At 42.4% G+C, this 23,485-nt stretch overlaps 2 protein-coding genes across 2 annotated transcripts; one reads left to right on the plus strand and one right to left on the minus strand.

The window, feature by feature from the left end:
• The first annotated feature begins 1,280 nt into the window (after nucleotides 1-1,280).
• On the plus strand, nucleotides 1,281-8,137 carry POMP (proteasome maturation protein). Its single transcript, XM_026049828.1, has 6 exons — nucleotides 1,281-1,317; nucleotides 1,902-1,999; nucleotides 2,867-2,927; nucleotides 4,183-4,284; nucleotides 6,124-6,217; nucleotides 7,660-8,137. The coding sequence occupies exons 1-6, from the start codon at nucleotides 1,315-1,317 to the stop codon at nucleotides 7,725-7,727; spliced, it is 426 nt and encodes a 141-aa protein (XP_025905613.1). The 5' UTR covers nucleotides 1,281-1,314; the 3' UTR covers nucleotides 7,728-8,137.
• Nucleotides 8,138-12,138: 4,001 nt separating this feature from the next.
• SLC46A3 (solute carrier family 46 member 3) lies at nucleotides 12,139-23,409 on the minus strand. The gene is made up of 6 exons (XM_026049834.1): nucleotides 23,388-23,409; nucleotides 23,090-23,289; nucleotides 16,393-17,266; nucleotides 15,863-15,946; nucleotides 14,405-14,561; nucleotides 12,139-12,615 (listed from the first exon to the last, which is right to left on the minus strand). Exons 2-6 carry the CDS (start codon nucleotides 23,279-23,281, stop codon nucleotides 12,528-12,530), a joined length of 1,395 nt encoding a protein of 464 aa, XP_025905619.1. The 5' UTR covers nucleotides 23,282-23,289; nucleotides 23,388-23,409; the 3' UTR covers nucleotides 12,139-12,527.
• Between the last annotated feature and the right edge of the window lie 76 nt (nucleotides 23,410-23,485).

Below are 23,485 nucleotides of genomic sequence, written 5' to 3' on the forward strand. Positions count from 1 at the left end.
AAAGGAAAACCAGCTCTTTCTTGCAATGTGCATTCTTTTTATGTCATGCAGCCTAAACTATGGATGGCCGTGAATGTCCGTAGCAGTACATGGAGTGATCGTATCCTGTCTGTGTCCTGCAGAAACGACTTTGAAAGTTCCATGTTTCATCTCCACAGTCATATCCTGAGCAACGATCAATAAATAAATAGGTTTAGTGACAAACCTAGCTTTTCTGTAAGCTGCAGCTAAACAGGAACTTGATTTGTTTTCTTGTATTCACATCTATTCTATAATAATGAGCCCAGCTTCACAATATCCGAGTACCCATTATAATTACAAGATCAGAGAAGCCTTTGTGGTACCCATTTTCCTAAAAATAATTTAAACCCCCAGTCTTSCATTCCCATTCTTTTGAAGTCTTAGCTTTAAACCTAAGACCTTCATCTAGAGGGCCCTAACTTTGGTCTGAGGCAATTTTTGAACTGGTGACCTGATTCTGCTCAAGAGGGAGGCTAACAAAAAAAAGGGTATGATTTTCCCTGCAGTTCAATATTATCCCAAGGCCGAGTGTGCTATTAATATATATATGATTCCTATGTTAATATCACTTTTTTTTCCCCCCTGTGGCATGTAGCATTCSTGGCAGCAGGGTATGCTTGAAATTCATGGCAGGAGGGCGATCTGGGGCAAAAGCTGAGTTGAGGCAACAACTCAGGCAGAGTTTGAGGTGGCCACGAGCCCCAGAAGGGGCCTGTGAAGARGCACAAGCCACATGCACGGCTGCCAAAGCACAGCAGCCTCTGCCGCAGGTTTCCTACTGGCGACCGAGCAGGCTTTTGAGAGGGCCGAGGAACAAGTGTGGTGGCTGATCAGTTACTGTCGCTGGGGCGGGCTCAGCTCTCCCCTCCGGTTTGTGGAGGCCACGGGTCTGTCCCAGCTGCTCTCTCAGTGCTGAGGGGCGGCAGCTTTGGYCCCAGAGCTGCCCTTGGCGAGTGAGGACTCCGTCCCCCAGCGCCACCACCGTGTAGCCACCCGGCCCCCTCTGGGGGGGATGGGTTTGGGGCTGTCTGGCCTCAAAAGCGCTGGTTTTTGAGGTATAAACCTCAGAGCTGCGCAGCAACCGCCGCCCCCTCACGCTTCCCGCCGCCACCAACCGCCACCTCGGGCCCCCGCCCCCAGCAAGGCCCCGCCCCACCCCGGCGAGACCCCGCCCCCAGGGAGACCCCGCCCCTCCCCTGTCGGCCCCTCCCCGCGCGTGACGCAGCGTGCCGGGGGGGGGAGGGCGGAAGTGGCGGCGGAGGCGGCGGAAGTGGCGGCGCGTGTCGGGCCAAGATGGTGAGCGCGGGCTCGGGGCGCCGCTCGCGTGCGCGGGGCCGCGGCCTCCCCTCCCTCCTCCGCCGTCCTCCTCCCTCGGGCCGCTCAATCCTCCCGCGGCCGCTGGGGTCCCAGCGGGCGGCGGGGCGCCGGCCGCCGCGCCCTGCTGAGTCACGGGGCGCCATGGCGGCAGCGCGGGGCGGCCGGGCCCGCTCGGCGGCCTTGGAGGCCCCGGGCTCCCGCAGCTGCCGCCGGGCCTCGAGCCGCCGCGGGGCGGTCGCCTCCCGGGGAGGAGAGTTGGCGGATTTGCCGTGGGTTTTTGTGCGAGCAGCCCTAGAATTCCCTCAGTATCATCAGCCATTGTAGCTGGTTTCAGCCAGCTCCCCAAAATGCTTCCCTTAAGTTATATATTATCAAACTGCCAGACAGTTTRGTGCAGTTTAGTGGTTGCTCTCCCTCCCTCAAAAAAGAGCCAACTATTAAGAGATGTACCTGAGCAGATCAAGATGTCGAACTACTTTTTTTTTTAAAAAGATTTTTATAAGTTTTATTTGGGCACAAATGGGGCCTGGCACTGTAAAACTAACCATGACTCTCTGTTGCAGGATCCCATTGGGACTACCTCTTTGATGAAGGATGGCATCCCARTTATGGATTTTTCAACTATTGTTCCATTTGGAGGTCAAGATCTTCTGCGCAGAGGGTTAGTTTTAGTGATTCTTCATAGACTGTGCAGTAGTCAGTGTAAAACTTCAGAGAGAGGAAGAAAGAACAAAAAGAATTAAAAAGAATTAAAAAACTTCTTTTGGCTAAGTTTCTGAGTAGATGTGTTTCTAAACCGCTTTGCATAAAGCACCTCTTTTTAGTCAGGTTGTCTTTGAAGCTTTTGGCTAAGCATCACTTCAAGAAGTAGATAATATTAATGGACTTTGACTGATTTGGTGCTTTTAGAAAGTAATGGTGAAGTCTCAATCATTATGAAACATATTCTGGTTGTTGTATATGAGTATGTACCATAGAACTGCGTGACATGGTGGATTTCTTAGTATTGGTACAGAAAGGAAAGCTACTATTATAAAAGTAGTATATTTTTAATTAAAAACCTTAAATGAGTGGCAAAGCTATGTACATGTATTGAATAATGAATCTAATAATTCTGTGGAGTTTGAAACATGGATGCTACAGAGGGGAAAGCAGGTGCAATATTCAGTCTGAAGGAACTTAAAAGAATTGGAGACTTTTCTTCATTAAACTGTGTGTGCAGTTATTCCTATATTTCCCTATTTCTGAAGGAAATGAAGGAAAAAAAGTATTACTCCTTTATTTTGGATGTAAAACTGAAGTGTAAAAGATGCCCGAAATTCTTATATGAGACTTTTTTTTCTGACAGTGCTATAACTAAGAGTTCYGTTTTGCTGCTTCATCAATAAGCATCATTTTTGAATAGCTAAAGCTATCCCGATCTTATATCTTTGGATTGATTTTTGTATCTGTAATTAGTATTGAACTGCAGCTTAAAAATGCTCTTCTGATTGTTGTTGTTAATTACAGTGTTTTATTGCCTTTATAGCTTTACAAGTGTGAAAAGTGAATTGTTGCCCAGCCATCCACTGGAGCTGTCGGAAAAAAATGCAAGTATAACATCAAATGTGTCATCTTTGTGCTTAATTAAGAGGTGTAATTTAGCAGTCTAGTTACCCACCTGCTTTGTGCAGCAACCAGGAATGAGCAAGTTCCAGTCTCCAATGGATACTCGAAGCCCTGACACTTCATTTATGCCAGGAACATTYTTGGCAAAATTGTTTAACATGTAGCCTCCCACTTGTGCTTCTCTTTAAGTATGTAAACAGGCTTCCATATTGGCTTTATTTTGGAAAGACTTGGCTATCTGAAAGTCAGTAAGTTGTATGTGCAGCCTCTATAGTTCCTCTATAGGGAAAGAGAGAGGGAAAGACCTGTCACCTACAGAAGGCAGTTCTCACCATTCTGCTTTATTATGGTTTACTATATACCTTCACTGTTGGACTTTGAGCTTGTAAACCCAGAAATACTTTTCATTGAATTTCTTGAGCCCATCTAGAAGTCTCCCATGTACAGTTTGTGCTAAGTATATCCAGTCATGTCTAACTAGTCATGGCTTGTGGACCATAGGTGGAAGAATTACATTGCCATGAAGGGAGCCTGGATTTACGGCCTTGCCTAAGTAACAAGTTGAGCAGAATCTCATTTCATAATGCCTGTTTTGTCAGCTCAGAAGCCTTTGGTACCTTTTGTCTAGAAGCAAATGTAGTACTTGGATACAGTGTTCCAAACTATAGAACTAAATAGTAAAATAATGTCAAAATGTGCACRTTGTTCATCTTATCTTGCCAGCTGCTCTAAAGCTGATAAGAGCAGTCTCTTGCTTTCCTGAGTCTTAAGGAGTGGATGTGATGTTCTGTTTTCCCACTTAATCAGAAAAAAAATGCTTTTCAAATGTTTTGAAGTACAAGCTTCAGTGACTAAAAGTAGTAGTATGGTTTTCTGGTTTGTGTTTTTACTTCAAGCTTATTTGCCCATGTATGTGCTAATACTAAAGTAGTACACAACTAAGCCACTTGGTGGAGTTGCATGTCCTGATTGTCAAAAACAAGTAATAAAAAAGGAAGAAAAAAAGGAAAAGAAGAAAAAAAGGGCAGTTGCTACTATTGATTTATAATAAAAGTATCTAGTTAAGTGCATCTTTGTGATTTTAAATATTACTTATACAATGTCAATCATACTAATATATTTCAGTTCATTATGACTGTCACTAAATTTTAGTTCTAAATTTCAATGAGTGTATTTATTTAGACAGCATATCTTCAGTGTCTGTACTTTTCTTTAAAAAAATGTTCTTTGTGATAGTTCCAGTTAAATCAAGATAACAGAAACTTCACCACACTGAGAAATATTCAAGGACTCCATGCATCTTTGAAGCTGCAGATGGAATTCAGAGCAGTGAAGCAGGTAGGCATTTTTCTTAAACTGGTATAATTTAAATCATTGGGGGGAATTTTTATCTGCATGAATAAGCTTTTGGAAAGCTATCTTCCTGTATCAAATTAAAACCGTCTTCTTTTTCCAAGATAAACTTTCATGATGAACTAATTTTAATAAAAGAAAATAAAACCAAACACTGGAATTCATAATTTCTAGAATAATGTATATACTAAAGCCTTTCAGCTGCATTTTCTTAGTGATTATTTGGTGAAACAAAAGCATGTCCTGTTTTATGTGGACTGGCTTCCTACGAGCCCTAGAAGAAGAGTATTCAGTATGCAGCTCAGTATTAATGAGGAATTAAGTTTGTGTCTCCTCTGTGGAATTCGTGAGCTTTATGGGAAGGAATCTCTGCCTCTGAAGGGAAAGGAGACACAGAGCTGTAAAGCAGGTGGTGATTTGAGAGCAGCCATCAAGGTAGCTTGTAGCATAAGGCAGAGAATTTTATRTGTGCTTGCTGTTATTCCACAGCCTTGTAAGATTGGGGACCTCTATGGTGATTTAGTTTCAAAAATTTTAGCTTTATTTGGAAAACTGAGTCTCCCTTCTTTCCCATCTTGCCTCTTGTGATGGAGAGTAGCTGGAGACTGACTTCATCCCTTAGGCACATTAGTCCTAGTTATGTGCTGGGCCTTGAGGTTTTTGGTTGTTTGGGGTTTGTTTTGATTGTTAGCTTGTTGAAGGTTGTCAGGTCAATTCTTCCAAGTGGGTTCCATGCCCTCTTCCAGTGGATCAGGTTTCCAAAGAGTCAGAATAAGCTGCATAAAACTGGGTAAAAGTCTGTTGTCTAGAAAATAGRAAAGGCAGTTGGGAGATGAAAACATGCCTTGATCTCAGCTGTGCTGTCCTGTGAGGAAAGACTTTCTTCCCTAAGTGATGCTAGCACATAGAGAAGAGGGCAGGTGAGGACAGAGATCCTGCTAATGTGTCTCTCTGTGCGTTCCTGAGCAGGGGAAAAACCTGGTGGTTAGAAGACTGTTGACTGCAGACTTTTTGTCTCTGATGTTAGATACACAAGCTTCCCTGTGGTTGAATTTCACCTGTCCAAAATAGGAAGGGGAATAGCGTGTGTCCTTGACCCTTCTCACTCTTCTACTTGGAGTTACAGATCACAGAATCACAGACTGGTTGAGGTTGGAAGGGACCTCTAGAGATCATCTAGTCCAACCCCCTGCTCCAGCAGGGACACCCAGAGCACGGGGCACAGGGTGGCAGCCAGGCGGGTTTGGAAGATCTCCAGAGAAGGAGACTCCACAGCCTCCCTGGGCAGCCTCTTCCAGGGCTCTGGCACCCTCACAGTCAAGAAGTTCCTCCTCACGTGGCGATGAGACATCTGATACCTGCAGTCTATTTTGTGTGTAAAGAGAAAAGCTGTGTGATATTTCTGTGCTTGTAAAATGTGCTCATGATACAATCGAAGCTTCACTCYCAATAGTGAATGTAACTGTGAGTAGAGGATAAACCATCCTGTACTGAGTGTTTCAGATCTGAATGCCCTATATACCGCATTACTTGTTTTGTAATAATATGGGTGGGGGGGACAGAAAAACACCTAATTTTTTAATAACTATAGCAAAAATGGCACATTTGGTGAAAGGCTGTTCCTCTGAAGTGATAGACAACAAAAGACTGATTTTGGATAGCCTGTGATAGATGCATGGGCCAATAGCCACCTTGGTTTTATTGTTTTAAAAGTAAGAAGTAGCTTTGTGTGTCATTTTCMTTATTTCTGAGTTCCTCAGACTCAGAAATCTGAATCAAAAATTCAAATTCAGATTTGCACAAACCATTGCCATCTTCTTACAGGTCCAGCGTCTCCCATTTCTTCACAGCTCAAACATAGCACTGGATACTCTGAGGGGAAATGATGACAGCATTGGTTTTGAGGATATTCTTAATGGTAAATTTGTTTTCTTTCAAATGTCTTATTAGCTGTCTAAAATTACTTGAAATTAATTGAACAGTAACATTSGGGGAGTGATAAGTTGGTTACTTCTAGGAATTGCAAAAAAAAAATAGAAACAACAAGATACAGATAGAAGTTAAATTCCCAAAGTGAAAGAAACTCTGTGGGGTGGAGAAGTAAATGTGATTCAGCTGCTGGTTGTGTGGAAATTTTATTCTGAAATATGGAGTRAACCTTTATTTGTTTTTTTTTAAGCTGTACCTTTTAATGGTTTTGCTAAGTACCTGTCTTTGAAACTTTTGAAGTATTTACCCAAATTTTGTCAAGCAGAGCCTTCAAAGATGCAAAGTTTTCACAAGTTCTGTATTTAAAAAGAAAAAAGGCTTGGTGGAGGAGAGCTACCTAACTAATGTAGCAGAGATGGGAGAAAGATTAGCTCAAGAACTGGCAGCTGTGTGGGCTGCTGGCAGTCGGACAGTGTAGGATGAAATAAACTTGGCCTTTTTATTATTATTTAATTTTTGTTTTTAGGAATCTTCTTTTTGTCCAGCTGGTAGTAAAGGCCATGAGTGGAAGCAGGGAATGGCCTGAGACAGGGCTAGAGAGTGGAGCGAATCTGGGATAGAGGGAATGTGAAATGACTGGAGGGGTAGGTGGAAGTCTGGATACATGAGGGAAACCATCTTTTCTGGACCGGATTGATAGGGAGCTTGGGAAGGAATCTTAGGTTACTGTGGTTGAAGGAGTAGAGCACTGTCAAAAAAAAAATACAGGAATCACAGGAACTTGCTTGTCTTTCATTGTTCACAGCAAGCTATAATTTATAGAAGCAACAAGTGCTCTGGTAAAGTTGCTCTYGGAAAAGTCTTACATGTCAGCTAGGGCTAAGGGAGGTAATTTTGGTATTGGTAATTTCTTGATGCTCCTGCACAAATGTACCTTGTCTGTGGGAAGAAAGTCCTGTGCTGTACCTACGAGGAAGCAGTTGCTGCTTCCTGGGCATAGTTGCTGCTTTTTTYCCTTCTTTTTAAAACTTTTTTATTTTAATGGAAGTTAGGATCGTAGTGTCAGTATTGGGGTGTTTCTGTGTCCTGGCCTTGTCCTCTGCTAACCTTAGAGTTCTGTGGCCTAATGTCAAGCCTGCTTTAGAGACTGGAGGAAATCTCATAGATGCTCAAGGGTGAGATTTTCCTTGAAGCTGAGCAGAGAGCTGGAGAGGAGAAACCACCAGGGGATCCCTCCAGCTAGAGGGGAGCCTGGAGCTCCCCCTGTGTTAGACCCCTGAGGAGCAGTGGTGGTGAAATGGGTCGAGTGGGGGTGAAAAGATGGGTCCTGGACACCAAACTCCATCAGTTGTGACAGGCTGTGATAGGGTGAGTAGTTCCTGCTTCACAGACACCTGACGTTGATGGGTTTTGTCTTTGCTGCCTTTTCAGACCCYTCGCAGAGCGAGGCCATGGGGGAGCCGCACATGATGGTCGAGTACAAGCTGGGTTTGTTGTAACGCCYCGCGCGCCGAGCCTGGTCGCCACGAAAACGTTCCGTGCGTGTCTTTATACTGCAGACCCAAATGCATGATACGGAATTGACACTCGCAGTGTTAAACGGATATCACTTGCCTTCCTTGATGAAAAGGCACATTAAATGTTTAAAGTCTATGAATTGTTTTGTGCTTGTTGTTAATTATGGAAATGTCCTGTATTTAGATTAAATAATGTTTCTTCGTACACTGCTCAGGACAATAGCTTCTCAACTATGGAAATGCTATATATGTAAAATCCAAAAATACCCGTGAAGTTTGACTGGTTGCTGTAGCTAAATACATTGAATGCACGTTCTTGCAAAAGAACTTTTTAAATGGGAAGATATTTTCCATTGGGTAACTCGTTGTTCATGAAAATTTCCATACTTTTTTTTAAGCACTGAATAAAAGTTTGCTATAAATGCTGTGGCGTTCCAAAATATATTTAATTGTAAATCAAGCATCATTTATCCCCAACATATTCTTCTTTTCTTCCGTAATTTCTTTAGAGATCTGCAGTAGCTTCCCCACTGCCAGTGGAATCCTGCTATGTACATTTTCTTCCTCTTAGTTGATTTATTAATGAGCCACTGTAATTTTGTGCAGATTTGGAAGTACCACCGAAAGCAAGGAGTTAAAAGACTGAATTTTATTTGAGCTCYGTGCCTGAGAGGATATTCCATTTTCTGAAACTGGAAGCAACTTCCACTTGGACTTGAACAAAGTGTTTTAAAATCCATTTGGGAATACACTTCCAAAGAGCAGCCCTTCATCCAGGTATTTCACTAGTTAGAGATTAAGAGAGCATATTGTATAGCATATTGTATAGCTAGCAGCTAATAAAGCTGCTGCAGTGGGAACATGAGGAGACAGTGGTACTAGGTCACAATTTTATATGGGTTTGCCAAAATCTGACCTTAATGAAGAAGGAAGGAGTTACACTTGCATACACCCTTAAACATGGAGTAGACCACTGGAGGCTTATCTGTTTAACTGGGTATTTTCATTAGATTTTTAGGTATAACAGTTACTATTTTCTGCTGTCATGCTGTGTAACTTCTGCAAGACAACTAAGATTGTATAGCACTGCAGACAAGTGAGAGCAACTGGACAGAGTTTGGCAATTTCCTTCTCTTCCAGGTTTGACTGTATTGTGTGTAGGGGTATCTGAAACCCTATGCCCCTGACTCGAGTGTTCTCTTTCTTTTTGCTTCCACTTGAGAAAAAGGTCTGCAGTCCAAAAGGACCTTTTGTCACCTTGTCATCTGCAGGGAGCCCTCAATGGTGTTCCTAGGATAGCAACTACATTTATTAAGCAGCTTTTAGTGACTCTGGAGTGCCAAGAACTAGAGTTCCAGGAACTGAGTATGAAAGTGTTGATCTGCACCCCCTTCCAGGCAGCTGTTTCTTTTCTGTGTGTGTCTGRGCATAATAAACACAGTTCAAGCCCTGCTGGCTTCTCACACGCCCCCTTCCTCCTATGGGTGCTCGTGTTCTTGCCAGTTTCCTCTCACCAAGCCCTGGCAGATGACACTTGTGCTGCTTCTGTTTACCTAAACTCCACCCTGCTGATTATTTGTCATCAGTTCAGGAACTGCAACTACACGTTGGAGTTTGAAACAGCAAATTTCACTTTATTAATTTGTCAAAATATTGCTTGCCTTTGTTACACAAACTGCAATCACCTGAGGAGTTAGATTTAAAAAACAAAAAAGAAGAGCATCTGGTTTCTTCAATTTGTATCATGCTAGGCACTTCAGAAAGACTCTTAATTTCTTGTGTGTGTTGTGTTTTCACCTAATTTACAGTTGCTTTTAATAGTTGTACTTGCCACACTTATTTTGCAAATAGCAGATACCGTGTACAGCAGGACTGAACCATAGCAAAGCAATGTGAAATTTCTCACTGGGCTAACAGAACGTTGCTGCTGAATGAGATTTCTTTGTTGCTACCATCAGTGCTAGCAGAGGCCTCCACTGAAGATGAAGACYGGAAGGAACAGTCCCTATTTGATTTGCTTTATTTTTTCCTAGGCAGTTTTGTAGGAAGTAGTTCCTAAATACCCGTGTAACTGCATAAAGAGGAAAGGAGGACAATGTAACCTTTGTGCCAAAGTCCTTCAGATCAGTTTTTATTCATCCCTTTGAAAGTGCTTGCTATGTTTGGACCCACGGATCAGCATGAAACTGAGGTCACTTCCTCAAGAACCTGGCAGTGACTCGGGCAGTGCAGGCGGAGAGTTAAGCTGTTCTATTTACTAGTCTTTAAACCAAACCCCAAAAGCTAATGGTCTTTCATGGCCAATATCAGGCCTGGTAGTTGAGGACAAGAGTGAGAGCTGGGTGTGTTTACTGGCTGCGTGAACCTCCTCGCCCTGATCCTGGGGCAGCTGAACTGCTTTCTGCCAGTGACAGTGTCTGCTGGGCGGTGCGAGCTCTCCTTGACCTTGTCTGAACCYGTCCCAAACCTCACAGTGGCAACCAGACACAGCCTGCAAACAGCAGGGGAGTTTAAAKGGAAAGGACCTGTCATGCTGACGTGCTGGTATTTTTTTTGGAAAGCAGCACTGAGGAGCTCTGCAGGAACAATATGTTCATATAATAGATATTACTGCATGGTTGTAGACCGCTGATGATACAGCGTACACCACAACTGTCCTTATTTCTATCCTATGCTGTGTGCATGTGAGGTCAGTTCCCACCTCACAGTTGATTTCCTACAGTTTTCCTCTTGGGAAYGCCTACCGACTTATCCTAGTTTGATTTTTTCTACCTCACCTGTTTTGGGGGAAGAGAGTCACAAACTACCTACCTGTACTTTGAGGAATCTGGGCAATACGAGGAGTAAAACTCTGAAAAAAGCACATGAGGGTGGACCTCACCATGGCCATCCTCTTCATGCTACTGCTGTGCTGTGTGTTCCAGAAGCTGTGCTGGTTTCTACATAGAGCCCCCATGCAAAAAGCTGAAGGGCTGAGGAGCAGACACTGATTTCTGCGTTTAGAGCTCTCACTAATTTGCACTGTGGCCAAGGGCAAGTCACTTGTTCTGTTTATTGCTCTCTGAAATGGAGAATATCTGTTTTAGGGGGAAGTTCTTTAACAGCATTTTTAAAGTGCTTTGAAGGTTAGAAATGCTACACAAGTGCTAATAAATTATGCTGCCTTCATGGCAAGATGATTAGATGCATGGTTCAGATTTGATCATCTTATTTCAGGGTTATAAAAAAAAAAAAAAATCAAAAGAGTCCCTGAAAAGATATATATCCTTTCACTAGAAGAAATATGTAAGTCCAGTRTAGTCCAGGTTAACTGGAAAACAAATATTTTCATGAGTCACAGATTCACACAGATTCACAGAATATTTAAGGTTGGAAGGGACCTCTACAGATCATCTAGTCCAACCTTCCTGCTCAAGCAGGCACACCTASAGCATGTGGCACASGGTGGCATCCAGGCGGGTTTTGAAGACCTCCAGAGTAGGAGACTCCACAACCTCCCTGGGCAGCCTGTTCCACTGCTCTGTCACCCTMACAGTAAAGAAGTTSCTCCTCACCTGGAGACGGAACTTCTTGTGTTTCAGCTTGTGGCCATTACCCCTCGTCCTATCGCTGGCCACCAGTGAGARCAGCCTGTCCCCTTCCTCCCTGCATTCTCCCTTCCTGAACTTATAAATGTTAATCAGATCCCCTCTGAGCCTTCTCGTCTCCAGTCAAAAGTGAGATGTCTGTATTCAGTCCCCACTACATAGAAAGGGATAATACATTTATAATCTCAAAATAAATGTGCAATGTGGCCTCTGCAATATGCAGGCAGAGGCCTAACTTCACACTCTGCAAGACGGRTATTTTCAAAGTACGACGGCTCAGTGTGAAAACGAATTTTAAGGACAAAGTCACAGGCAAAGCCCACACATCACAAGTTAAACTTGCACAAACATTCTCTGCTAGCTGCAGCTTACACCTGATACAAGTATTTCATCCAGCTTGGCTGCCTTCTGAAAAAAAAGTACCTTTTAGTTTAGTAATTTTAGACAGTTCTGTGCTTCTGTGCTTAGTACTGTGCTTCACAGTAAGGCAGCTCTTTTACCATGTCCACATGCAGTGGACTGCAGCTTTTGCTGGCATGAGCTCCACTGAATCACAGAATCACAGACTGGCTGAGGTTGGAAGGGACCTCTMGAGATCACCCAGTSCAACCCCCTGCTCCARCAGGGACACCCAGAGCACGGGGCACAGGGCGGCAGCCAGGCGGGTTTGGRAGATCYCCAGAGAAGGAGACTCCACAGCCTCCCTGGGCAGCCTGTGCCAGGGCTCTGGCACCCTCACAGGGAAGAAGTTCCTCCTCACATGGAGATGGAACTGCCTGGGTTTCAACTTACACCCACTGGCTTCAGCAGAGTTCCTGACAGTAATAAACTTACTGCAAATAAACTTACTGCTGTCACCCCACTTAGAATGATATAAGAGGTACAAGATGCCACTAACATTTTCTCACTTGAGAACGAGTAGCTGGACAGGCAGCATCACCTACCTTGTTTTTTTCCTTTAAGCTGAAAGCAGCATCAAAATCTCCACTGCCAGCCTATTTGCATAGTTAAGAGTTAGTCTAATTCAAGTGCTAAAAGGAGACACTGGAAATAGGGTGCTATCAGTTTAGTGGTTATTGCTGCAGGGCCGCTTTAAATTGCATCTTTAATTGCTGTGTTGTCTCTGCTGCGTGTGATAGAGCGGTCCCAGCCGCCGCGTGTCACATCAGAAMACCCAGGTGAGCGAATCCTTGGCTCAGCTGTCAGTGCTCTCAATGCTKGAGACTTCTTCGTGGACAAGTAGAGCCAAATCCTCCTCATTCCAGCTTGTGCACAGAAGCCAGCTGTAAAACAGAGATAAGAGGGATATCTTTAGGTGAGATGATAGCCAAGGAGCTGATGGAGCTCCATGAGAGCTGCCACRCTCGCGCTCAGCGGTTCTCGTGTCTCAGCAAATAACCATAACGGCAGCACTTGCCTCTATGGCCTGAGTTAGACAATGCCATTTCTCTCTTTGGAAAGCACTGAGCTGCTCTGTTGGATTTATTACAGGCTGGGGCAAGGCTCCTGCTTCTGCTCTCGAGCAATAACACTGCATGACACTCTCTAAAGAATGGGTTTAGAAAGGCTATTCAAGGGGCAAGGCAACTGAAACACCAAGGACAGAAGGAAAAGAGAAATAACCTACAAAACTCTACGAGGAGGATGGGCCACAGCCCTGGATGCAGGATGGACTCATTTAATGGTAAATATTTATTATGCTTTGCATAGAAGAGAGTGCTTTATAACAGTAACTTTTTCATAGAGCACTGAACAAACTGAAATTATTATTTTATAAATTGAAGGTATTTACTGGGCCTTCAGCCATCTAACAAAGTCCTCACTTTTTTATTACTTTCTTGGAAATTATTCTCCATCCTCAGCACACAATCCCTTTGCTTCAATTCCTTAGCCCTGAGACCCATCACTATGTCACTCTTAAGTTACTGTCAGTACAGCTACACCGGACAGGTTGAGGAAAACAGTCAAGCAGACACACTTGAAATAATGTGAAATGTTGTAAAACTGCAGCATTTTTAATGCCTCCTTAAAAATTAAAATGCAGCTGATCTATAGATAAAAAGCTATTGAGACATTAGGAAAAATAGATTAAAACTTCCATGAAAAGTACCGTGCTCTTAAGAAAAATTGCGTATTTTTTTTTTCTGAATGAAAGTGAGAAATAATTAAAACTGCTTCTTCTGTCATTTAGGTCTATGTTCCAGCACCCAAAAGAAACATTAATTCATACTAGAAAGCTGTGAATAGTGATGAAAAACCTTCATTGTGAGTACTACTAGAAGATTCCTAGCTAAGATTGTATTCGGACACCATGGAGGTGTATTTTTTTAAACATATCTAGAGACTTCTTTATAAGGGGCTTAATATTAGTGCAGATCTTTTACAGGTTGTAGTGGCACGTCCTCTCGGGGTATCTATGACCAAGTATCTGGACGGACCTTTTTTTCCCTACATGAAACCTTTTCTCTGTGGCACATGCAAAGGGCTCAAGCCAATGGAAGGCACATTCATGCTGCCAAGSTAGAGGGTATCCTCCTGGGAGCAAATTCAGGATAGGTTTCAGTCTGGGGCAAGCAGGTGACAAATTCACAGCACAGAGCTGAGGGCAGGAAGCTGGACTGGGGCCACAACTGGGGAGATCCAGTTGGATGGGAGATTTCTAGCAAAATGGGTGGTAGGTAGTAAAGAAAGAAAAGCAAGAAAAGCACCTGAGTTCCTCCTGYCAAAGAGCTGATCACAAACCTCACGGAGAGCAGCTCCTCTCAGCAATGGGCTCCCTCTCTCCTCTCCCATGGTCTCATGGAAGGCACCTTTCTATGGCTCCAGCCCCTAGTCTCAGCTCTGCCTCACTGCCAGCAGCTCCCAGAATACCTTCCCAGGCTTGCTCTGTGTAAGCAGTTCCCAAATTGGGTGGAAACTGAAAGGAGGGACATGCACAAATACACTCAATATATCACAACATGACAAGTTTGGGAACTACTGCACTAAACCACTCGACTTCAAAGCATGCAAGTGAGAAATGTCAGTAAACACTGTCAGATTGCTGGGTCGAACCCTCTGACACCTACTCACCATAGTGCACTCAGTGGAAGCAGGCAAAGGGCTGCTGACAAGAGGAAGCTGAAGCCTGAAAACCAGGCAACAGTGGCTGCGTAGAGACTATTAAAAACTGAAATCGAAACAGTCAGGGTGACAGCTTCCAAACAGGCAATACAAGCAAAGACAGCACCTGCCCAAAGAAATGGATGGATTACACACCAAGTAAAACAAATCCCCTTTCAAAGTGCTGAAGTTCTCAAACGTGTCTTGAAAGATATTTAACAAAGTTCTACCTGCAATATTTTAGCATTTGCCCAAGTAACAAGCACCCGAGTATCATCTGTCTCTGGCCATGTCTTCCATGGGGGATAGTCTGAACCTTTGTCRAGTTCAAACTATGCACCCTTATGTGTTCTGCAAAGCTCAGCCCTTTACCCCTTCCAATTCTTTCTCTTTTCTCATTCTTCCCTTTCTTGTTTTCCCTGTGGTGTTTTTCTAATCTTTCCCAGCAAAGACTGCTGGTTCAGCACATAAGCACATCACTCCTTTATGAAAGGGGGATGCAATCTGTATGAGTTTTGTACTGAACTACTCAGTTATGTAGTAGTTGTACTGAACTACTGAGTTTTGTACTGAACTACTATGGCAGACCATCCCTTTTGAACACATTTCCCTTGACTCATCCGAATTCATGGGGCTGAAGAAAAAAATCACAATAGGGAACAGCGAGTGATGACAAGTGGCAACCTGATCTCTGCATCAACCTACTTGTGTATCCAAAACTGTGAAGAAAGCCAAAAAATCCTGCAAGAGCAGAGGTGTAGGTTAGCACACTCCAGGATGAAGGTATCTTTTTTTTTTTTTTATATCAAGATGTGTCTCAAAATAGAACCAGACATTCTGAGAAATGTCTTCAGCTTTTTTCTTCTGAGATTCACTAGGTAAAGTACTTCTAGAAGTAATATATCCTTTGGGAAGTGTACAGGTGGCCATGGATACCCATGAGGCAGGGTAAGTAAGTCAGGACACAGCTCTCAGCTTATTTGGAAATGCTTTTGCAATTGAACCATCTGCTGCTCACCTCTCTGAGCTGTGTGACGCTGACTCTCATGTGATGCTGACTAAATAGCAGGAGTCAGTACCTTTCTCTCCATGTCAAAATCTGGTAAATGTAGAAGCTCTTGTATAACCACAGCTGTACAAACCACAACAAATCTTGAGCGTTCCTCAGTTTCATGTTCCCCATGGTCTTTTTTTTTTTTTAGAGCTCTGTCTCCTTTCAAAGTTGAAGCTTGCAGGGTATTTTAAAAACACAATCTTACTCAAATACCAAAAGCCACTAATATCACTAATACGATCACTAAGAATTATTATATGGAACTTTAAAAGAAAAGTAAGCCTAAAGTATGAATACGTTTCTGTTTGTTTAAAGGCAGCCTTAGCACATCTGTTAAGAAACAASATTTTATTTTAAAAACAATTTCTACTCACCCTGTTCCCTGGCAAGAACAACTTTTGACAGCATGGATCGTAAGACAGGAACAGGCATAAAGCAAAGTAAAGATGGAATTCTCACTGTAAAGCAATGAATCAGTCATGAAACATTACAGGTAAAAACTTCTGTGAATTCACAAATACAGAGCAAATTATGCAAACAGTTTTCAGTGCGGAGTTCTCTAGACTCATAGAAAAATGTCCCTGTCCCTGTTCCCTGCACAGGTCATAGAAAAAAAAACAGAAGTGCACTGTGACACAATTACCCAAGCACAAAGTAAATCATAAATCTGATATATCTGCATACCACTAAAACCCATAAATAAGTAATTTTGTTCACCTTCCACACTCTTTTTTTTTTTTTTTTAAATAAACCCTAAATGAGTCTGACCCAATCTTGTATCTTTTACCTCTTTCGGACCCTTTGAATTAGGTACCTCAATACCTACCAACTGCATTAACTATAGCTAACACAGCAGTATTTTCATAYGTACTGTTGACCATAAAACACGTGGTTCTGAACTCACCTAGAAACATGAGCAGAGTAGTTTTGGCAAAGGCAGCCATGACCATTCCTCCAATGTAAGAAAATATTCCAATAAAGACAATATAAATGTCCTTGAGACGCTTAGAAAGTAAGTAAACTCCTAAGAAACTAGTCAGAGAGATGGAAGTAGAGGCAGCTGCTCCATAGCCAATGTACACTTCATTCCAGCAGAGCGGCTCATCCAGTTCATACAGGGTAAAAAGCGAGCCCCCACCGAACGCAGTAAACAAGTAAGTCATAAATGTAAACAGTAGCACAGTGATTAAAACTCTCTTTTTAAAAGGGGCATTTTTAAAAAGCATGTAGACTCCAGAGAAYGTCTCTTTAAGAGTATCTTTACAAGATACTGGATCCTGTTGCTGGACTTCAGATACACCTCCTGTATCTTCCAGACAAAATATAATATAGGTAATATTAATGACATGAAGCAGGGCTGCTGTCACAAATGTCCATGTAAAACCTATTCCCTTTATAAAGTAGCCAGAAGATAGTCCTGCCAGCCCTGACACAAAACCAAAGATCAAATCCACCACAGCTATTCGTGTTGTTTTCTGCTTCTCGTCCTGACACAGATCTGCTATAAAAGCAAAACCTCCTCCAAGGAAAGTTGCCATACCCCCAAACAGTCCAGTAATAAATGCCACCCCATATAAGATAAAGAGTGGCAGGGAAAAATAGGATATTGCAGTGAAGGCGATATTTGTAATCAGAGCTCCCACCGAAGGTAAAACTAAAGACCTTTTGCGTCCCTGGCGATCCCCGTTAGCTACAATGACAAAGGCAACTATAAGGCTGGGAATTGCCCCACTTAAGTCCAACTGCATAGTAAAAAGAGAGGCCTTTTCTTGAACTTCCTGCAAAGAGAAAACAAGAATAATTAATGTTGTAATAAACTGTAAAATACATATATTCTAGAAATACTATAATTGTAGTAAGCATGCCATATACAGCACAATGCAATATATATCAATAATTAGATTATTACAAAGGAATATTTGGTAATGCAATCTGATGTTGTATGTTGAATCATATTATCCTRTATTATGCTACAATGGAATACAGTACTATTTAAGAGTGCATTATACAATGATGGCTTATACAAAGGACATGTATGTTCAAAGACTCTCCTTTCAATAGCCCTCAGACAGGTCTTGTTATGGTTTAAGATAGAGACCTTATTTTACATAGACCCTTACAAGGACCATTAGAACACTTCTTTTGACCACACTTCAACAGCAGCAGCTGCTCATGCTGTAGATCCTTCAGCACAGGGTTTTGCAGAAGGACACTGGGTGTCTTTTAAACCTTTCAGACAACAGCACAAACCACTCTTTGACTGAGGCACCTCCCAGGCTTCCTGCTCACTAGGAGACTATCTTTCCTCATAAAGAATCCTACTGAGAGAGGTACAAAGAAACGATGCATGGGTTATGTGAGTAAACAGGCCAGCATTTGCTCCTCAAGTGCAGTGTTAGAAATAATAAGGATGAACAAATGTAAAATATAGCATTAGAAAATGATGCTGATTCACATTCACATTTTTAAAAGGCTGGAAGTTTCTGGGCTTCCAAGTTAGTGATGTCCCTACCGAGATGTTACAGCAGGTATCCTCATAGGGAACAGTAACTGCTGGGTGAGAATCAAATGTAAATAAAAATGAGGGAAAACATTCTGAGTTCTTTTTAACAGATTAAAAATAAAATGAATTTGATAAAAACAGTAAAAGATTATAGAAAGAAAGTTATAGAAAAAAAGTACAGAAAAAGTTATAGAAAAAATATAGAAAAAAAACAATAGAAAAAGACTACTTTGCACAGTTATGAAGTTAGCTGCTAAATTACATTCATCAAACCAATATAGWTTTCATCATATTTATGCAGGCTACACAGACAGTAGTCACAAAAGCCCTTTAAAGGAAAAAAAAAAAAAAGCTATTCAGATGAAGGAGAGGCAGTGGAAAAGGGGTTAAACCCATTTGCCCAAACTCTTATACTGTGCCACCCTGAAGAGAAAGCCTTCAGATGCTGAGGGGTGAGTGAATCACACTGAGATATCATTCAGGCCAGGCCAGGGGCTGTCAGTCTTCAACRACACACTGGGACATGCAAGTCTTCTCAGGCTTTCCTCTGCCAGCACTTAAACCAACCACATTACAAATTTCAGTTGTGCTGAATGCCTTATAGGCTGATTTATAGGCAGAGATCATGAGATTCAAGCTCAAACTCTTCCTTTGTTGACCAGGTTTTCTTACAAGAGGAAAATTCAGCTGATGTTGGGGGACTCATGGAAAGCCCCCAAGCCCCCAGCACTCTGGAGTCTTTCACTCACTTCCCTTATGGTGTCTGTGTGTCTTAGGAGTCATGATGTCATGTCCATTGGCCAGCGCTGCAGTCACCCTGGGAGTGTCAAAAACATGAAGGCTAAACAGATTTAAATGGAAAATAATACTCCGATCCCTAATGCCTCCCCTGCTGATGGATTTGGGGAGAAGTAATGTATTTTATCCTGCTTCCACATTGTCTGTGCTTGAGAACAGGGAATAAAATGGGACCTACATGGTGGGTAAGGAAGGCATTAGATCTGTCCAGCAGAAAAGGGTCAGGGAGAGGATACAGAGAAGTGGTCACGTAACTGAATGTGACAGTGCACAGAGAAGCCATGCAGACTGGATTAAAAACATGTAGGAAAGGAAATGATTTGAAAAGAGGAGAAGAGCTTAGAGAAGGCTGGCATGGGATGGAAATTGTTTGRTCTGGAGGGACAGCATCAACGAGAAGGGAAGCAACTCGGCCTGCAGAGAAATGGGCATAACAAACAAAACACAGACATTTCCAGGGGCAATGATTAACTTCATTTATGAAGGCTGAAAAAAAAACTGATTAATGGATAGTGCTTTTTGTATTATTTATGAAGCAAAGAGGACATTGTGATTCCATGTTGTGATTCCAAGCACTGCATCTTTAGTAGCATTTACCTTCTAAAACATCAATATCAAGGAAATACTTACCTATTAGGAACAATACATTTGAAATAAACCCAAATGTTATTTTACATCATCTCAACCCACATACAACRTACCTGTTACTGTCAAAGCCATAATGAAACATGAAACAGAATAAAATAATAAAGACTTAGGTTTGGTTGTTTTAGAAGATGTGCAACATGAAGAACATGACTACACATCCAGCTGTCACAAATAACCATAACTTTGCTGATGTAAACGACTTGTCTACTGATGGCACAACCCAAATTGAGAAGAGGGTAAAGAACTCACCATTCCCTTCACATGGTTATAAAGTAAATGGAAATTAACATATRAAATGATAAGTCAAATGCTCAGCTGATTTAAAATCATGTAACTGTTAAAATCAACAGAACTGCAGAAATTTGAAGGGCAGGGTCTAGCTTTGTTACCTGCAGATTCACTCTAGTTTGAAAAAAAAAAGATTATGCTGAGTAGAAATAAGTTTTAAAAACACAAAATTCAAAATTAACAGAATGAATATGAAGAAGCAATTCACTTAAATAAGTATTAAATCAAGAGAGAAGTGTTGTGCCTGAGGCTGAACAATGGGAAGGACAGGATAAGCTGACAGGCTCATAAAATGAAAAAATATTACTGAGTAGCAAAGGAAAATGTATGTCATGGATGATAAATAATGTTTCAATATAGCTTCTTCTGCACTAAAAAAAGGATTATTCAAGCCAGCAGTCAGAACGCTCTAGCTTTTATTACAGTGACTTTTGAACTTACTTTGATTAATTATAAAATGACTACTTCCCCGCAAATCTTAAGAAATAATTAATCTAAATACTGCCAAGACTATCCACTTTGAATTATATTACACATCTTTGCARGCTCCTGACGATTTTGCCTGCAGTCTCCTTTTACATTTTGCTCTGAAATTGGTGAGATTAGTAAAMCATCTCTCCATTCTCAGAACTGAAGGATTTGTACTCAATTAAATGGTAAGGGATGTATCTTTCTAAGAGCTAAGCACAAAGAGGGCCTGATGGGGACACTCCTGATAGAAAAGCTTACAGCATCCATACACATAAATTAGTTAGGGTGATCCCCGAAAATCCTRGATGTCAACTTATTTTCTCAGCAAAAGCCTTGGGATCTGAATTATTTGGTCTACTCTTTTCACCATGTATGTGGTTACTGCTTAACATGGAGACCAGGTTTCACTGAAATTAATGAGCATTTTGAGAGTTTCATATCCATATGCTACAGTAACAAGTATTGAACAAAACTGATGCTAGGTAAGAGTGACGGACTAATAATTCACAGCCTGGTGAGATCCATTGAAATGAAGGGAAGTAAAATTCCTTAGGAAAGAGAAAACGAAAAGAAAGTTGTAATGGCCATAATTCAAACACTATCTTGAAGGCCTTATATTCTTAAATATAAAGTTAATTATATTATTTGTTGTGCCAAAACAAAAGCCACAGTTATGTGTAAATTCACCATCACATCTTTTAGAGACGCTATCTAAAATTCAGCTGAAAATAAGCACTCTGCTTTAATGTTTTGCAAAAAGGAATATCCAGTCTTACATCCTGAGTACATGCAATCACAATTTGGAAACCAAGTAGAATTTAGAAAATGCTAAGTGCAAAAATGTGAAATGTAAATTTCTCCATGGGGTCTGCCTTTGGGATTAGATGCCCCAAGCATGTTATTTCCACTCAGACATGACATCATATGACAATGCACCAGAGGAGCATTAGCTAATACTAAAGAAACACAGTTTGGGGGAATAATTTACAAGCCTTATCAAGACAACAACCCCTTCATTGACTCACTGTTATCCACAGCCTCCAGACCCACCAAAACATATTGGGTATTCTCAGAAGAAGACTGAACGATTCCAGTGGAAAATTATTTGCCACGGAAACTTTTTTCTTTTTTTTTTTTCTTGTTAGGAACCTTTTCTGCCTTTAAGGCTTGACAGTTCCTGTGTCCACCTCCTTTTGCGCTCTAGAGATATGTAAGTTCCCAAGTTGCTTTTCCATTTGGCACCACAGATAAAAGGACATAAGCCTGAGGTTGGTTGAGTTTGCTTTGAATGACATTAGGCAGAGCTCTTGTGATAAACGTCCCCCAGCCCAGCCCCATCTCATATCTCATTCTACATAKCTAAAGGAGCATCCCACACGCAACCATATGCAAGCTCTGATGCTCTTCTCAAGAGCATTTGTTGTCATGAACAATGCTTTCTTGGTGTTTAATTAGTAAAAATTGTACACTTGAGGAAGACCCACTGGGTTCTGCCTATCATGGGACTGGTTTTAATCAGTTCCTGGCCTGATCAGTCAGCACTACTCTGGAATTCTGTTTACCTTTTTGCCTCCATTTCCTAGCTACTATCACAGGCTTTTATCAAACGAGGAATAATCTACTCCKGTGCTAAAAATTCTGAGCAATCTCTTTGACCATATGGAGTCCCTATGTGGCATTTAAAAATGTCCTTTATACGTGACAAATGAGGCAAGCAAASTCAGGCATTTAGTCTCATGCACATGCAGCGTGTCAGAGATTCAAATTCAGGATATAAGGAAAATCATAAAGTGCCACCTGCATCACTGCAGCAATCACTTTCAGCAGCATAGGAGAAAACCAACAGACAGTGTCCCATTAACTCAATTTCTGTGTAATTTATACTCCTAATCATCTGGCTTTCTAACTCTGAGGGGCAGTTTCACATTCCACTTACTCTGATCTAACTGGCTGTTGCTGGGATGGTTCTATTTTACCTCTTGTGCAAATATTTTACCTCTGCCATCCTCTGTGTTGCAGGTAGCAATCACATGGTCGCAGATTGTCTGAGAGCAGTTTGCTAATTCAGAAAAAGTACTCAAAAAAGAGGTGTTTTCAGTTGAATTATTGAGTAGAACCAACCCATATAGCTGCTAGACCCAACACAAGGAGAGAAAAGATAATGTAAGGGTGGTATGATCATCTTTTCTAACGGCARCCCACAGTTAGTTGGGCTTAAATACAACATGAGAACTGCAACAGGAGAAAATTCCAATTAACATATCGGTATTCATCAAGCTAAAGTATGAAAAAATATTTAAAGTGTAATTATCCACAGGATGCTCCCATCTTGTCATACTTGTATTTAATCAGGCAGAAAAAATACTGTTAGGAATGGTAAATCATTGATCAAATTTGACTGTGCAAAGATCGGCTCAATCTTACTATTTTTCCCTGCAAAGTGACGCAGTTGTGATATTTTCCTTCCCCCATCCTTCATTCCTGCAAGTCCGCTGCATGAAGCCCCTTTCAAACTGGATGACATCCCTGGTGACTCCGAGACATCTGCTCCAACTTCCACGGTTACACGGGGCAGCAGAGGCCACAGAGCCTCCCGAGGGCTCCCAACACCTGCACAACCTCAACACCAACCGTGGCCAACCCTTCCCTTCATGAGGTAAGACCAAGGAGCCCAACGCGGAGCCCCATCCCACGGGGTGATTTTGAACCCCTTGGCCAAAGCTGAGTTTAAAGAAGGATCTCTTAGGAGCCGATTTTTGCAGACCAGCCATCCAAGCACTCCAGCAGCCACCACRCAGCGCACACACATGGACGTGGGTCATTCTGGCGCTGCGAGGTCTCCGTGGCGGATTTTTACGTGTTTTTTTTTTTTCCCTTTCTCCGCCACCCCTACCTTCTGCTGGTGGTAGGCCGGGCTGCTGCCGTTGGGCTCGCAGCGGCCGCCGCTGCCGTTGCCCGCCTGGCTGCCGTTGTGCTGCTCCTGCCAGAGGCGCCCGTAGAGGAACTGCTGCGCCAGCGGGCTCGTCAGCGACGACGCGAACGTGTACACGAAGATGACGGGCTCCACCCACAGCACCTTCCTCATCTTGGAGTCTGCACCAAAAAAACAAACCAATAATAATAATAATAATAAAAAGCGCCGTTATTTCCTGGGGGGAAGGAAAACAACCGCCCGGCGCGGCTGGAGGCACCTGCTGCGGGGCCGAGCCGCGCTCGCCCCGTCCCGTGATGGCGGCCGCGCTGCCTCCCGCCCCGGGCCGCCCGCGGCTCTCGGCGCCGGCGGCGCTGC

The sequence above is a fragment of the Nothoprocta perdicaria genome, unplaced genomic scaffold, assembly GCF_003342845.1.
Source record: "Nothoprocta perdicaria isolate Ctin4 unplaced genomic scaffold, notPer1 scaffold_62, whole genome shotgun sequence".
Lineage (NCBI taxonomy): Eukaryota > Metazoa > Chordata > Aves > Tinamiformes > Tinamidae > Nothoprocta > Nothoprocta perdicaria.